Here is a 16,686-nt window from a genome sequence, read left to right as displayed (position 1 = left end):
TTTAGTTGCTGCCAAGTAAGGATGGCTGAGTATTGTGCATGTATGGCATGCATTAATATTACTTGCTGTTCTAGGTATAACCTGTATTTTTGTATATGATTGTATGCCTACAGTTTTTTAAAAATGCTAATTTCTTGTTTTAAATTATAACTTTTAATCTGAAATTAACCGAGGCACCCTAACTCATTCACTACTTCTATAGAAGGCTTGCTGAATCAGGCCAACAAACAGACTGTATAGACAAGGCAGAGGCCTGTTAGTAGGTGGTTCATCTCCATGGTTAATGGCATTTAATGTGCACTAAATGGGGTTCACTCCCCGAAAAGGAGCAAGTCCTGGAGAGTATTTACAGATCTAGCTATGTCACTTGAAGCCCAAGCATAAAGTGCCTTTTCCCAACATTCAGTTGATATACCAGCTCCAGTGCTGGACAAAGATTGCTTGCCTACAACTAATCATGCATTGGTAGCCTCCTCTCTGGATAGCTTTATACAAAGACCACCTCTGAATACGATCAAGAAAGTTTTATTAACCTCCCAGAGAGCCTCAGCTGTTGGGTGGCATACAAATGGAATGAATGAATGCACAGAGTGGGATGGTGTAAATTGCTGTCTTGCAAAGCTCTATTGGACCCAATGGCCTTCATGGCCCCTTCCAACTCTACTACTCTGTGATTCTGTGACTTCAATTCAGAAAAGAGCAGTAAGGCTGGGACTGACTGGCAGTTTTGAATATATTGCTCTAGTGGTATGTCACTTGTATTGGTTGCTCGTCAATTTCTGGGTAATTCAAAGTGTTGGTGCTGACCTTTAAAGTCCTTTAGGATGAAGCTATCTAAAAGATCACCTTCTCCCAGTATGTTCCTGCTTGGTTGCTAAACTGGTCTTCTAGGCTCTTTGGTGCTGCCCCTGCAGTGGTGTTATGGGTGGCTAGTAGAGAAAGAACCTTCTTTGTAGTGGCTGCCTTCTGTGAATGCTTTTCTCAAGGTGATTTACCTGTCATCTTTATAGTATACCTTCAAACATTAGGTCAAACCTTTCTTTTTATTCAGGGATTTAATCTTTAATCAGTTGAATAAATTATTAATTCTACTACTGGCTCATTAATGCTTTTAGTGCTTAATAATGTATTATTTTGGTACTTTTATTGTTAGATTGGCAGGATTATTTTATAGGATGCCCTGTAGGGATTTGCCAATTGGATGGTATAGGAATCTGACAAATCAATTATTTTTAATACGGTTGTTAGCCCCCTGACCCCACAATTAATTTTTCCTTTATGTGATTATGTAAGTGATGATGGCTTTAGTGATGGTTAAGACTGATTAGTTTTCATAATAAGCTAGTTCTTCAATCATGTTTGCCTTCCTTTACTTGTGGAAGACTTTGAATGTTTACCTTTTTTTAACCTGTTGCAGAAGACCTCAATTGTATTTCGACACTGACACTTTGAAGGCTAATGATGAAGTTTTGCATAAATAAAAGGGGAAACTAGCGTATTCTTTGAGTCCTAAAGTCTTGTCTCAAGAGAAATGCAGGAGGGATTGCAGCATCAAATACAGCAGAGAGATCAGTCTGAAAATGGTGCTGAAAAGTAATAGGGAAGTGTACATTTTCTAAAGGATTTTGCTGAAAACCTTCCTCAGAAGCACTGTAAGAACAACCAGTCATAATCCAAACATCATAAAATGAATCAGACAAACTGTATGTAATATTATTATTATTATTATTATTATTATTATTATTATTATTATAACATTTCTATGCCGCCCCTTGCCGAAACCTCGGGGCGGCTTACAACATGATAAAATACATTGAAATACAATAGTACATTTGTATGTAATATGCATAATGACTAATTATCATCGGAACATTTTTTAAATCTACAAAAAAAAATTAGCCCTCCACCGTGCTGATTATGTCACAAGCTTATATGCACGTTAAGTACTTTAAAAATGATAACTGCTATGGAAATGCTATGTGTTTATTTTTTGAATTAACAGCATTTCCTTCATTTCTTTTTTGGTATATAGATCAATAGTTTAGTGCTGAGCATGGATCAAGTATGCTTTTTTCATTTTAATTGAATGAACAGGCAGCTAAGTGAAACATGAAATTTAATGTCTTGGAAAGACACAAGAAATTACTTCTAAATACATTTTAATTTGTAAATCCCTTGCTTCGTGAAAAGAACCGAAATTATCCACAATGAAAGGAATGCATGTGTAAATATATAAGGCTACGTCTACCCTTATACAATTCAGCTCCCGCTCACATGCTGGGAATTATTTGTATCTTTCTTCTTCCAGCTGCTCCCTGCACACTCTCCAGGTCTTCTCCAGAGGGACCACTAAAAATCTAGAGGCACATAAAATTGGTTTTGGGTCATGCAAGGAAACTAGATTGGGAGGGAGATTTAGGTCCACCAGTGATTTCCATTCCACAGCAAAAGGACAATGTTGGACAAAACCTTTAATATGAAGCACAGCCTAACCCAATAAGAATTGAGTTATTTTGTTAAGTTATTGACTGAGAAATAGCCCTTCAAAATAAAATCTTCATTTTTAAAAATCAAGGCTTTAAGATCTTTGCATAGTAAAGATAAATAGAAGTTGGAATAAATAATAGATAATATGTTGCTTTATTTATAAATTTACTTGGTTAACTTTGGGCTTTTGTAAAATTAGCATTTATTAGAAATAAAGCTACTTCTCAGAAATGCTGTATATTGAAATAATGTATCTAGTAACTGTCAGTACTGTATATTGAAATAATATATCTAGTAATTTTCTTACCCCAAATGAATTCCTAAATACAATGCTTTTACTGTTTCTGCCTCACTTACAGATGTTAGGTCACATGAGAAGTGAAATTCTTGTGTTAACAATTGGGTCTGTATTTTATTCACTTGAAGCAGTTGGTTATTCAAAGTAAATATTTGCATATTTCATGGTACACAGTACTGAAGTAAACATGAGCTAGGTTCTAGAGAATTACATGTGCAAAGTGCTTCTAACATATCATAGGCTCATTTCACAGGTAATGATAAACCAGAATTCCTTAGCATGTTTAATTGGCATTGAACAAGTGTGCTCGTGCATTCAGCCCAGTTGTTCTAGTTTGATTTCTCCTATCAACAGGAGTGGCTAACTAGCCAAGAAATCACCAGCAAAATGGAGGTAAAACATGCAAGTTCTCAGACATCACTACAGTTAAAAGGGCTCTTTAAAACATTGATTCAGTGTTGCGTTCTTGTATGTGTGTTAAGTAGTGTCAGTAAGGAACAGGCTAGGAAAGTATGGGTAAATATTTCATGTTTGGGACCAAAGATTGGAGAAGAATTAAATGGCAAATGGCAGTTCCCATTGATATTTTATTACTTGATGTTCTCCTTTTGCACACCCAGTTTCTGAAAGATCAACAGAAATTTCTAGCTTTTGCTGATGTGTCTAATAGTAAAAGTTAAAGGGAGGTTCTTTTCTCAGTCTGATACAGCCATTCAAGTCCTGCAACATTTGAGATTTTGCAAACTCGATCACTGGCTCTGCATGCTGTGGCAGAAGCAAGGGGAACAGGTTTGCTAAAGAGATTATGGTAAAAGAACAATACTGGCCTTAGAAATAGTATTAAGGCTGTTGATTCTGTGCCATAACAATTCACAAATGAAATATTTCTAACATGGTAATTTGTTGATTAGGTACTGATGCTATGATTTTGACATAATATAAGCATACTTATTTTGCATATTGTATATAAGTATTAGAAAAGAAATATGAAGCACAATAAGTATTATACATTTTTGGGAGAAAGGAAGATCTTGGTAAAAGAAAAATAGTCTAAGAGTTGCCACTGATTACAGTTCCCATTGTTTCTGAACTTTGACCATGCTGGCAGGAATTGATGGGAATTGAAGCCCAAAACGTCGAGAGGGATACCTAGGTGGAAAAGTCTTATATCTAGACTTACAGTTATATGAATTAAGTACAACAATATGCTGCATACATGTATTTCATCTGAAGGTATGAGAGGAAGTGAAGAAAACACCTTGTGAAATTCAGGAAAGCTGTACACCTTAAGGATTGTTAAAAAGTCACCTTCATTCTGCAGGGAACAGTCTAGGAACCAGTCTGACTGTAGGCTTTTATTCCACTGCAGAAAAACTTAAGAAGTACAGTATATCACAGAAGTGAGTACACCCCTCACATTTTGTAAATATTTTATTATATCTTTTCATGTGACAACCCTGAAGAAATGACACTTTGCTACAATGTAAAGTAGTGAGTATACAGCTTGAATAACAGTGTAAATTTGCTGTCCCCTCAAAATAACACACAGCCACTGATGTCTAAACCGCTGGCAACAAAAGTGAGTACACCCCTTAGTGAAACTGTCCATATTGGGCCCAAAGTGTCAATATTTTGTGCGGCCACCATTATTTTCCAGCACTGCCTTAACCCTCTTGGGCATGGAGTTCACCAGAGCTTCACAGGTTGCCACTGGAGTCCTCTTCCACTCCTCCATGATGACATCACGGAGCTGGTGGATGTTAGAGACCTTGCGCTCCTCCACCTTCCATTTCAGGATGCCCCACAGATGCTCGATAGGGTTTAAGTCTGGAGACCTGCTTGGCCAGTCCATCACCTTTACCCTCAGCTTCTTTAGCAAGGCAGTGGTCGTCTTGGAGGTGTGTTTGGGGTCGTTATCATGTTGGAATACTGCCCTGCGGCCCAGTCTCTGAAGGGAGGGGATCATGCTCTGCTTCAGTATGTCACAGTACATGTTGGCATTCAAAGTTCCCTCAATGAACTGTAGCTCCCCAGTGCCAGAAGCACTCATGCAGCCCCAGACCATGACACTCCCACCACCATGCTTGACTGTAGGCAAGACACACTTGTCTTTGTACTCCTCACCTGGTTGTCGCCAAACACGCTTGACACCATCTGAACCAAATAAGTTTATCTTGGTCTCATCAGACCACAGGACATGGTTCCAGTAATCCATGTCCTTAGTCTGCTTGTCTTCAGCAAACTGTTTGCGGGCTTCCTTGTGCATCATCTTTAAAAGAGGCTTCCTTCTGGGATGACAGCCCTGCAGACCAATTTGATGCAGTGTGTGGCGTATGTTCTGAGCACTGACAGGCTGACCCACCACCCCTTCAACCTCTACAGCAATGCTGGCAGCACTCATACATCTATTTCCCAAAGCCAACCTCTGGATATGACACTGAGCACGTGCACTCAACTTCTTTGGTCGACCATGGCGAGTCCTGTTCTAAGTGGAACCTGTCCTGTTAAACCGCTGTATGGTCATGGCCACCGTGCTGCAGCTCAGTTTCAGGGTCTTGGCAATCTTCTTATAGCCTGGGCCGTCTTTATGTAGAGCAACAATTATTTTTTTCAGATCCTCAGAGAGTTCTTTGCCATGAGGTGCCATGTTGAACTTCCAGTGACCAGTATGAGACAGTGAGAGCGATAACACCAAATTTAACACATCTGCTCCCCATTCACACCTGAGACCTTGTAACACGAGTCACATTACACTGGGGAGGGAAAATGGCTAATAATGCCCAATTTGGACAGTTTCACTTAGGGGTGTACTCACTTTTGTTGCTAGTGGTTCAGACATTAATGGCTGTGTGTTGAGTTATTTTGAGGGGACAGCAAATTTACACTGTTACACAAGGTGTATACTCACTACTTTACATTGTAGCAAAGTGTCATTTCTTCAGGGTTGTTGCATGAAAAGATATAATAAAATATTTACAAAATGTGAGGTGTGTACTCCTGTGATATACTGTATTTGCTTATAGGTTTATATTGGAATGGTGGACATCTAATAATGCTACTTTTTTCTTAGAAGATAGATAATGCTACAAAGCCTAATAATTGACAGGGATATGTGGGTCTGCTTAAAGCAGTGCGTATCTACATCAAAATATATCCCTTCAAAATACTACATTTTAAAATGTGCCATCAGTTAAGATGATCATCTTGTATCCTTAGTGCAGGGGTGGCCAGACTTGCTCAATGGAAGAGCCAGTTAATGGTAAATGTTAGATGTTTGAGAGCCACAAGACTTTATTTATTTATTTATTTATTATGTAGTATGAATTTATGAAAATGTGTTCTTGCTTATCCATGTATGGAGGCAGTGACGGCTGCAGTTATTCTGGCAGCGGTGGTAGTGTTTCTCAGTGTCTTCAGTGGTGGACACTTTGGCTGCATCCCTACCTGTAGTGAAGAAGCCAGAGATGGAGCAGATGTCACGTGGAAGGTTGTTACTTTTGGTCACTTTCCCTTCCTACCCAGTTACCCCAGGGCTCACTCCCAAGGGCCTGAAAGAAGAACCTGTGGTTGTCCTGGATATGCTCCATCTTTGCCTTCTGCACTAGGTGTGAGGTGTCTGCCACTGAAGGCACCAAGGAAACATAGCCACCAGAATAACTGCCCCTGCCCCCTCCAGTAGCACCACCTGATTTGCCAGCTAGAGCAGTGATGAAAGTAGAACCATCAAAGCGCCTTTGCACTCATCAGCAGTAGGAGGTGGGGCATGCTAGGGCAAGCTCTCACAAGGCCTCCAGCCCGACCCAGTCTTCCCAAGCTTCAGGAAGAGAGTGAGATGGCCAAGTGACCTTGGGAGAACTTGGTGCATTCTTGCCCATGCCATTTCTGGGATCTAGGACTCTGAGCCCCCTGCAAGTCAGAAAATAAACTCCCAACCCTCAGTTTGGCCACCATTTGTACACAACAGCAGCAAATCATATTACGACAAAATAATTCCACCAATTAAAGTAACCCATGTAGCCAAGTTGTATGTTCTGTGAGTGCTAATAGTACTTTGGATATGCATTCTCCATTCAGCCTGATTTTAGGTTGCTTTGAGATGTGCAAAATTGGACATTACAGGGTTAGTCATAGGTTGAATTACCCAAAGGTAATCCAAGAGCTAATCATTGGTCTTCAACTTCGTTTCCTTTTCTATTCCCTCCTGTGCTCACCAGCATACTCTTTGTAGAATCAATAACCTTCCAGACTAGATTGAGGGCTGCAGTGATGTGGACATTAACTCTGATGGTGAATTACATTCCATCAGTCAACTGACACAGTCAGATATCACCTTAGGACTTAATACTGTAGACACAGATTGTGTTTTTAATTTAGGTTCACCTTTTTGTGTATGCTTAAATTTAGATAGTTTTTCAGAGTTTGCATTTCAAGTACAGTGGTACCTCGGTTCACGAACTTAATTCATTCCACAATTCTGGTCGCGAACCGAATCAAATTTCCCCATAAGGTTCAATGTAAAATAAGGTTAATCAGTTCTGAGCCATATGTAAATATTTTAACCACAAAAATATGAAACACAGTACAGTACAGTATGAAGAGAGAGAATACTAACTTTGCTTGAGGCGACTTCTGGCATGGAGGACAGGAAGATGGGTAGGAAGGAGGTTATTGTTTGGAGGGAGAGTCCGACCGCGATCTCAACTAGAGGAAGCCATGATCACGTGTCAGAGTGGGGGAAATGGCTGCGCTTGTGTTTGTGCAAACACCATTGGCCATGTTCCCCTCCCAAACACAATCGTGGCCATCTTCCCCACTCGAACACGCTCTGACACGTGGTCGCGGTGCGGGGAAGATGGCCACGATCATGTTCGTCACCCAGTGCAGAGTTCGTGGAAGCAAAATTTTGCTGAACTTTCTGTTCGTGAACCAAATTGTTCACGAACAGAAGCATTCGTGAATCAAGGTATTACTGTATCAAACTTCATTATTTCATAGTCATACTTGTTTTCTTCCTATTACAGCCAGCAGCCAGCTTCAGGTGTAGCTTATTCCCATCCAACTACAGTAGCAAGCTACACTGTCCATCAGGCTCCTGTAGCTGCACATACAGTTACTGCTGCCTATGCCCCTGCAGCAGCAACAGTTGCCGTAGCCAGGCCTGCTCCAGTGGCTGTTGCAGCTGCTGCAACAGCTGCAGCCTATGGAGGTTATCCGACAGCACATACAGCGACAGATTATGGTTACACACAAAGACAACAAGAAGCTCCACCACCACCACCTCCAGTCACTACACAAAATTACCAGGTAAGTATATTTCATGGAGAAAATGTCCTTCATTCCCTCTTTAATGTTTTTGTCCTCTTGAAAAGTAGCAATTAATAAGTGTATTCATATTATCCTCTCAGATATTTTTATTCTTCTGAATGTAGTTTAGACTAGTAATTAAATTTTGGAAATTTGTTAGAATAAGGATTGTGCAATTTTTAAAGCTATGTGAGCCTTTTGGAGTCAGTACATTTTACAATAACTTTGTGATTAGGAAGATTAAAAATGGAAATAATTCATCAAATGAAACCATACAGTATGTGAAAAGCAGCAGATTGCATAGGTGCATTTTGAGTTAGTTCTCAGGTCCAGATCTCTTTTTTAAATTCCAAGGCTGATGAACATGTTAAACCAAAAGTGCCTCTGAGTATGCAGAGTACCTTCTTCAAATACTTTAGTGGCTAGACCAGCTTGAACTCAGAACTTTGGGAAAAAAATAACTGCTACTCTGCAGTCTAAAGAGATTATCTGGGTTTGTATGAAATGGCAAGCCATCATAGGTAAGTAGGAATGGTGGGTTTTGGACAGGAGCTTGTTCAAGGATTTGTTGAACACATTACAGGTTGTGACAGGAAGCAATGAGTAAACTGCTCAGCAAGAGCAGCAGAACCCTTGCCATTCTTGACAGTGTTCCCAGTTCTGCTACAAATGACAGCTGCTTCAATATTACCCAAGCTACACTTCAGAGTGGCTCTCACTGTCTCTGTATCCATTATACTTAATTGAGTGGGGGCTGGCACACATGCATGATTTTGTTACAAGTTTTCCCCTTGGTCCTTGCAGATGTGGAGCCTTGCCTGATCAATGTCCCGGTAAGTGTCTGCTTGCTATCAAAGTGCAGTAGGCAGCATTACTGGACATTGACCAAGCAAAGCTTTGTAAAGCTTGGTATATGCATGCTTGACAGCTGTAAATTGTTGAGCTGTCAGTTGAAAAGTAAACTGGCAAAGGGATTTTCTTCCCCAAATGGGGTTATATGAGTATATCTCTTCCTTTCAGACACAATTATCTTGTTGTCCTTACTCCTCTTCATTCCCTTCAATTTTTCCCCATTTTGCCAAGCCTCCAGGTACTCAAAAGCATTTTTTACATTCCAATTCCTTTTCATGAGCACATTGTTTTTATTTATTTATTATTTATTTATTAAAACATTTTTATGCCGCCCCATTCGTCGAAGCCTCGGGGCGGCTTACAACAATAAGTCAGATCATCATAAGTAAAAATTAAAATATATACATTAAAATAAAATACAACTATACAATATAAAATAAGCCACCCTGGCCAGATAAAATTCAATAATATTAACATTTAAAATGCTGCTTAAATAAAAAGGTCTTCGCCTGGCGCCGAAAAACAAATAACGACGGCGCCAGGCGGACCTCTCTGGGGAGCGCATTCCATAACTTAGGCGCCACCGCTGAGAAAGCCCTCCTCTGAGTAACCACCCTCCTAATTTCTTTCACGGAGGGATCCCTGAGAAGGGTCTCTCCCGCCGATCTCAGGGGGCGGCTGAGCATATATGGATGTAAGCGCTCCTTCAGGTGACCAGGACCCAAGCCATTTAGGGCTTTATAGGTCATCACCAACACCTTGACTTGGGCCCGAACTTCAATGGGAAGCCAGTGGAGCTGACGGAGAACTGGAGTCATGTGAACATAACGTCCAGTCCCCGTCAGCAGCCTGGCAGCTCTATTTTGAACCAATTGAAGTATCCGGACCGTCTTCAAGGGTAGCCCCACGTAGAGCACGTTACAGAAGTCAAGACGGGAAGTCACCAGCGCATGTGTCACTGTTGCGAGGCAGTCGTACTCCAGGTAGGGGCGCAGCTGATGAATCAGCCGAAGCTGGAGGAAAGCGCTCCTCGCCACTGCTGTTACCTGAGCTTCCAGTGAAAGCTCCGGGTTGGCAACCATCTTTTCTTTCAACCTATCTATCAAATTCAAGTTATTATTTTGGACAGGGAAACAGCCATGGAATAATGAAAAACATTGTGCTCATTTGTGTCCCCCCCCCCCCCCAAATAGTAAGTATCCAGCCATTGCTGCTCAGAAGTGCCATTTGGATATGGTGGAGTGGCTGTTACTGGTACAGGTACAATGTATGGAAAATGCCCCCCCCCCCACACACACACATACTGCAAATGGATAGGGATTGTGATCAGAGCAGGGAGTGAGAGAAAAGATGGATTCTGTCATGCAGGACACTGGATATGCGCTGGAGGACTTAGTGGAGCAGGGAAAAGTGAGAACAACCCATGGAAAGTGGTCTTTCAGGTGCTTTATTTATTTATTTATTTATTTATTTAAAGTTTTTGTATGCTGTCTCCTTGCTATATAGCCTCAGGATGGCTCACACAAATAAATAAATATAATACAAATACTGTTAAAACCCGGAAACACCAGGTTCTGCAAACAGCTCATGCAGCATAGCTTTTTCACAGGTAGGTTGTCCTCTTGTGTGAAACCACCCATTCATTTCTGCATTGGAGAATATTGAGTTACGTATGTTAAATATGACTGTATACTTAATAACCCGGTCCTGTAGCATCTGTAAATTAAGTGATTTAAGCAAATTGTTTTCATACTTTGGCCTTTCCTTTGATCATGTGGCCTCCTTCACCTACTCAATTCTTATTCCTTAAGTGTAATCCTCACATCTTTTAAGTGTCCTAAAGTTCATAAGGGCATGAGGCCCTCTTCAACATATGTGGGATTGCATGTGGAAGGCTGCTAGGAGAGGTGGAAAGAGTCTGAATTTGGGCTTGGGTCTTGAGATAAGTTAAGGAAGTTCAAAGAAGAGGAGTTTTCTATGTTTGTCTCTTCAAAAATTATTCAGTAGGGCAGCTGCGCTCCAGGGATACTTTCCAGGCACCTGTGGGGCAGGGGGTGGCAGGGCAGGAGAGAGAACTTTCCTCCCATGCACTTTCTTACATTAACTTATCTTAGAATCCAAGTCCATATGCTCAAGAGAACAACTAACGTCTTCAATTTCCCCTCTTTTTTACTCAGGACTCCTATTCATATGTTAGATCCACTGCCCCAGCTGTAGCTTATGACAGCAAGCAATATTATCAGCAACCCACCGCCACTGCAGCTGCAGTGGCTGCTGCAGCCCAGCCACAGCCTTCTGTAGCTGAATCGTACTACCAAACAGGTAGGCTGTATGCTTGATTTGAAATCCTTTTAAATACAGTTGATGTTTATTTTAGCAAACACTGCCTTTGTGGTAATAAATTCATAATTGTGCTATTTTTAATGAAGATGCTTGAAGTCAAATACAAATACACTGGTATTTGGGGCCTGTTCCTTTCCAGCCATCACTGCTGCTGGAATCTCACCATTTGAGAGCTTGTCCTAAATGGTATTTGGTCCTTAGGCTGAAAAAGGTTCTACATTTCTGCTCCAAAATATGACTGTTAATTATTCCTGGCATTCAAGACACGTAATGCTTTCTAACTGTACTGCACATCTTTAAATGTAATGCTGAACCTTTGCTAGCATCACTATTCCCACTGTAGTCAAGGTTCTCCACTCAGGGAGGCTTTCCTTGATGTTCTTGTGTATATGTTGCAGTTTCGTCTTTAGATTGCAAAACAGAACTGTGTACGATGCTGGGATATCATCTTGCTACTTTTCAGTTTAACTGAGAATAAAGACAAAGCAAGGATATGGACAGAGCTACTGCTCAGTTATCAGAAACTGAAATTGCTTGCCGTTAACAGTGGTTTTACAATGCTACCAAGATCAAAAGATTCAAGTTTAAGGCTGACATATAAACCTGATTTTGGAGTCTAGGTTAGGATTGGTTAAGTTGAGACTTTTTAAGGGACATAAACATCTGTGAATGAAACTATCTTGTAATTTTGGAAGCTAAAATGCCCTATGTGTTTGCTATTTAGTATGCATAATTGGTAAGCAGATATTTTTCCTTTATGTTCCAACCTGCCCCATAGCCTATGTTTTATGAGCGGTTCTAACAAAAACTGGTATGCATTTCAGTAATATTTATTTATTTATTTATTTAAAACATTTCTATGCCACCCCCATCACAACAAAGCCTCGGGGCGGCTCACAACAAAAACAAAAACAAAATCATATAAAAATTTATACACTAAAAATATTAAAACACTATATTCTGCTTTTATGTAAGGGTGTACAGTACTCACTAGGTTCACCCTAGTTACACATTACAGAGATTGAGGTCTGCTCAATTATTGGACTTTTTGTCTAAAAATATTATATGGATAATCTAATATAGTGTGTTCATATATGTGTGTGTGTGTGTGTATATATGTATGTGTATATATATGTGTGTGTATTTATATAAATAAAAAACTGGCTGGGCAGTCCTGGTTGTTTCCCAGCAATCTTGAAAATTTGAGATGGCCTATGGAGTCACTTCAGCCTGTTCTCTTAGCTCTTTCTCTGCTCTCACAGAGCTACTGTCTACTAATTAGGAGTAACAGAGCCACACTCTCAGCTGCTGCCATGTTCCATGCTGTAGTATAAACACACTGGCCCACTCACACCCTCCCCTGCTATATATGTGCCTGATGCTCCCCTCATGTGCTGGATTTGTGCATGTTGGAAGGACCACCTCCCCCTGCCCCAGCAGACGGCAACAGCACGGGCAGCAGTGCCAGGGATGGAGAGAACGTATCCTGCTAGCCAGACTTCACTGATGGTGCCCATCTGGACATCTGCCCAGGAAACTCCAATAACAAGCTTTCAAGAGGGAGAAGGTGGCAGGGCTTGTGGAGAGTCTCCTGGATTGCTGGGAATAGTGTGGGAGCAGGGCAGGAGGCGGAGTGAGAAACGTTGGCTGCTTAGGTCACTCGCCCTGGTGGCAATGCTGTGCATGCTGCCTGTGCACTCCTTGTGACCAGGGCAAGTGTCCCTAGGAGGATACCAGGTCTTCCCTGTGTGGCGTGAGGACAGCGTGCTTACTGGGCACTGCTCCAGCACAGGGCAGTGATGAGGCAGAAGCACCATGCATGGCTTCCCCTGTGGTCACTGCTGCTGGAGGTGTTCCCTGCCTTTCCTGCCAGCTTGTGCTCTTTGATGCCTTGACTCTTCACCTCACAGGACCTCACTGTGATGCCCACCTCACAAGGTGCCTCATTGTAAGGCTTCACAAGGCAGGTAACATGGTGAAGTGGGTATTGTAACAAGGCAGGGAGGTCAGACACTGGAGAGCACATGATAGCAGGGAAGAAAGCTGGGACCATGTAGAGAGCCAATCAGCTCCTGCTGCCAGGAACCCAACAGTTCATAGGCAGAACAGGGCAGCAGGAAATGGCAGCTAGAACGCCCGCTGCAGCTGCTCTTGCTGCTGAATTCACTCATAAAAACAGGGAGAGTGAATAAAAACATTGTTAAGTGAATTCACACATCGCAACAAGCATTGGTGATGCGTGGAAACGTTAGAACAGACTGTTGGTGCTCTCTGGGAATTCACAGTAACCAAATGGACTCTGCTTCAGCATGCTTGCTGTATTGACACATACTGACAAGCAATTTCCAGCATGGCTTGCCATTACATGTCTCAATCTCAAGATGTTTGTAGGGGACAGGATAGAAAAGCTTTACATACATACATACATACATACATACATACATACATACATGTGAACGCAGCCTGTGTAAGATCAGGTTAACTGACGGATTTTAATATGCAAAAAAGTGGGAGATAATTATTGTTGGTCTTTTAAGAGAACAATGAATTGGGTCAATTTTGTGCAGTTAAAGGATATTAATACTATATCAAATAGTATAGTCTTTGTTTTGTTTCAGCACTTTGCAGGACTGTTAGCCAAGTGAAATATTCTGTCATTCTAAACTCTAAATTGTTGCAGACCAACCTTTTCTATGGCTATGCCACAAAACCAGGCTAAAGCATGAGTGGGTACCCCTCTAAAGCAGACTTAATTTACATCAGTTTTGGTGCTATTTTATCTCTAGTGTTATTCAAGTTGGGAACAAGCAGCAGTATGTTGAAGAAATAGACCAGTCTTTATAAAATATGCATGCATACCTAAGGCTGTCCTGTAGCCAGGTATTTTAAAGCTTTGCTGTAGAAAAGTAACAGAAAGGAATAAAGTTAGCATCATTGTTATAAAACCTTCTGATCCCATTAGTACAATGATTGTAATGTGCATGCTTGAAACCTTTAGAAGTGCTTGTGCATAAAACTTAAAAAGTAAGGAGGAATTAGTGTCCTTACCTTTTACTTCATTCAGTGATAAGAGGAAGGGAAAAATTACATGATTTTTAAAGAACTATTGAAGTTTTCAGCTTGTAACTTTGTTATTTTATCTTAATTAGCTCCAAAAGCTGGCTATAGCCAAGGAGCAACTCAGTATACTCAAGCTCAGCAAACTCGACAGGTGACAGCCATAAAACCAGCCACTCCAAGTCCAGCTACCACTACTTTCTCCATATATCCTGTATCTTCCACTGTGCAGCCAGTTGCAGCTGCAGCTACCGTTGTTCCCTCATATACCCAAAGTGCTACCTACAGTACAACAGCAGTTACCTACTCTGGTGAGTAATCCTTTGAGAGAGAGTACTTTAAGAGAGAGTCAGAAGATAATCTGAGATGCTGAGAGTAGAGCTGTACTAATACATAGCGAACATTTGTGGATTTTTCAAAGTCAGATGCACTCAAAATACTTAGGAATGTTTGTTTTGCCTAATATGTAGCCTGATCCTATGAGTGTTTACCCAGAAATAAGTCACAGTGGGTCCAATAGGGCTTACTCCAGGAAACATAGAAGTGCAGCTTTAGATTCTTTGACATTGACAAGAGTGCTTGTACAAGAGAGATGACGGTATGCTGTCAATATAAGATATGAGGGAGCAAGTCACTTTTTAAATCAAAGACGCTGCCTTCAGGTTCCCTGTATTTTGATCCTTTAGCAGATATTTAACTCTTCAGTAACCATGATGGCTAGAAATACCTTACATGAGTACCTTGTTCTGTGCAGTTAGCATGCAGATTACTTTTGCTGTAGCCTCACAGATTTCTAATTTCAAGAGAGAAGTTGAGAAGATTTATAGTGTTTCTTCAAGGATATAAAGCAATGAATAAAAAAGATCATGACTGAAGTTAAAAAAAAGTTTTGTTTTTTGCCTCTATTATAAATGTTGTTCCTTCATACTCAGCGGGTACAAATGTTGTTCCTTCATGTATAGTGGATCGTACAGGCTGTGGTGGCACACTACTACTACCCAGGATTGAATTTGCCATCTTAGTTAACAAAGATTTCCTAAGTGCCCTCATTCACAATTTCCCTCCATTTATCCTTGAAACAGCTCTGCATCAATGCTTGTTACAAGTGCAGGAGGTGGTACCTATAGGTCCATCTTGGGCTGATTGTAGAGCTCTGCTGTACACTTGTGGATGTTGTGTTCTTTCAGCCCAAGAATGTAATGTTTTTGCAACTTGCGAGTAACTCCTCTCTGTATTGGCATTACTTGGCTATGCAGATTGAGATGAAGTTTATTGCACATGAAATACACATTTTGTGCATGTAATGTTAATGCTGAAGTACTTCTTACTGAAAGGATAAATTTTAGGCTGTATCCTACATAAGCATTAGGCACTTAATTACAAAATTTAAATCGTCTGACTTTAATGAACAGAATTTGAATCTTTTTTATCATTTAAAGGTACATCTTACTCTGGCTATGAGGCTGCAGTATATTCAGCTGCATCATCCTATTATCAACAGCAGCAGCAGCAACAGAAACAGGCAGCGGCAGCAGCAGCTGCCGCCGCTGCAACAGCCGCCTGGACAGGGACCACCTTTACTAAAAAGGCACCATTCCAAAATAAACAATTGAAACCAAAACAACCTCCTAAACCACCCCAGATCCACTATTGTGATGTTTGTAAGATCAGCTGTGCTGGACCACAGGTACCATTATTTTTTCTACTGGGAGTTTAATTTTCTTTTTAGTGAAACAATTTGTATATTGTGAGTATTCAGGAAAAAGTCAATATGTTTTTGGCTTCAAAGCTATTTCAGTTAAAACAGGTAACAGCTGAAGTTGGTTCTGTTAAATAACAGTAGGATTTGCATTCAGGATTTTGGCCAGGAACTGAAGAGCTGCATTAGACTTACTGAAGGATTACACACACTTCATGGGTTTTAAACTCATTAAAAAAATAAAAGGTCTGCGCATGACATGTCAGAAAAGACTTCTTGCAGCTGCTTTTAAGATACAGTCCTGTGGGGTTGCCCATAAGCCTTCAGAAGCAGATGACTATAAACATCCTATATAGAATAGGAGGAGCACAGTGGTGACAGTCACCTCCTGTTTCGTCCTGTGCTAGATGGCTGCTGTTGGATATCTAATTGCAATATTCACTTGAGTGGGAAGGAAGAAAACTGAGGTATTACTAGGATATGTTGTATCTTGGTGCCTCCATTCTCCCAGCCCCATGGACACCCATTAAATCCTTCTCGGAGGTTGCTTTTTCAAGCTAGCATGGTTCTTTCTGCACCAGCTGCAGTGGGGAACAGGAATCCAAGCACAGATTCCCAGCGTGACTTTCTGAGCTGAAAATTGAAG

At 40.9% G+C, this 16,686-nt stretch overlaps 1 protein-coding gene and 1 non-coding gene across 3 annotated transcripts in view; both read left to right on the top strand.

Annotated features, from left to right (window-relative positions):
* The window catches only part of ZFR (zinc finger RNA binding protein), a 49,481-nt gene that overhangs the window by 2,339 nt on the left and 30,456 nt on the right, over nucleotides 1-16,686 (top strand). For both annotated transcript variants that reach the window (XR_006414837.1, XM_044431124.1), the window contains exons 3-6: nucleotides 7,807-8,089; nucleotides 11,119-11,263; nucleotides 14,434-14,652; nucleotides 15,781-16,028. Coding sequence is in view for 1 of the 2 variants with exons in the window: in XM_044431124.1 (XP_044287059.1) it covers nucleotides 7,807-8,089; nucleotides 11,119-11,263; nucleotides 14,434-14,652; nucleotides 15,781-16,028 (895 nt within the window). In the remaining variant the exon portion in view is untranslated. The remainder of the gene's footprint in view (nucleotides 1-7,806; nucleotides 8,090-11,118; nucleotides 11,264-14,433; nucleotides 14,653-15,780; nucleotides 16,029-16,686) is intronic.
* LOC123024183 lies at nucleotides 3,523-3,656 on the top strand. Its single transcript, XR_006414870.1, has one exon. It is a non-coding gene; the product is annotated as a small nucleolar RNA SNORA66 (small nucleolar RNA).

Source organism: Varanus komodoensis, unplaced genomic scaffold (assembly GCF_004798865.1).
Source record: "Varanus komodoensis strain SLA01 unplaced genomic scaffold, ASM479886v1 scaffold22, whole genome shotgun sequence".
NCBI classification, from domain to species: Eukaryota; Metazoa; Chordata; class Lepidosauria; order Squamata; family Varanidae; genus Varanus; species Varanus komodoensis.
Note: the sequence above shows the minus strand (reverse complement) of the source record. Positions and strands in the feature narration are given on the sequence as shown.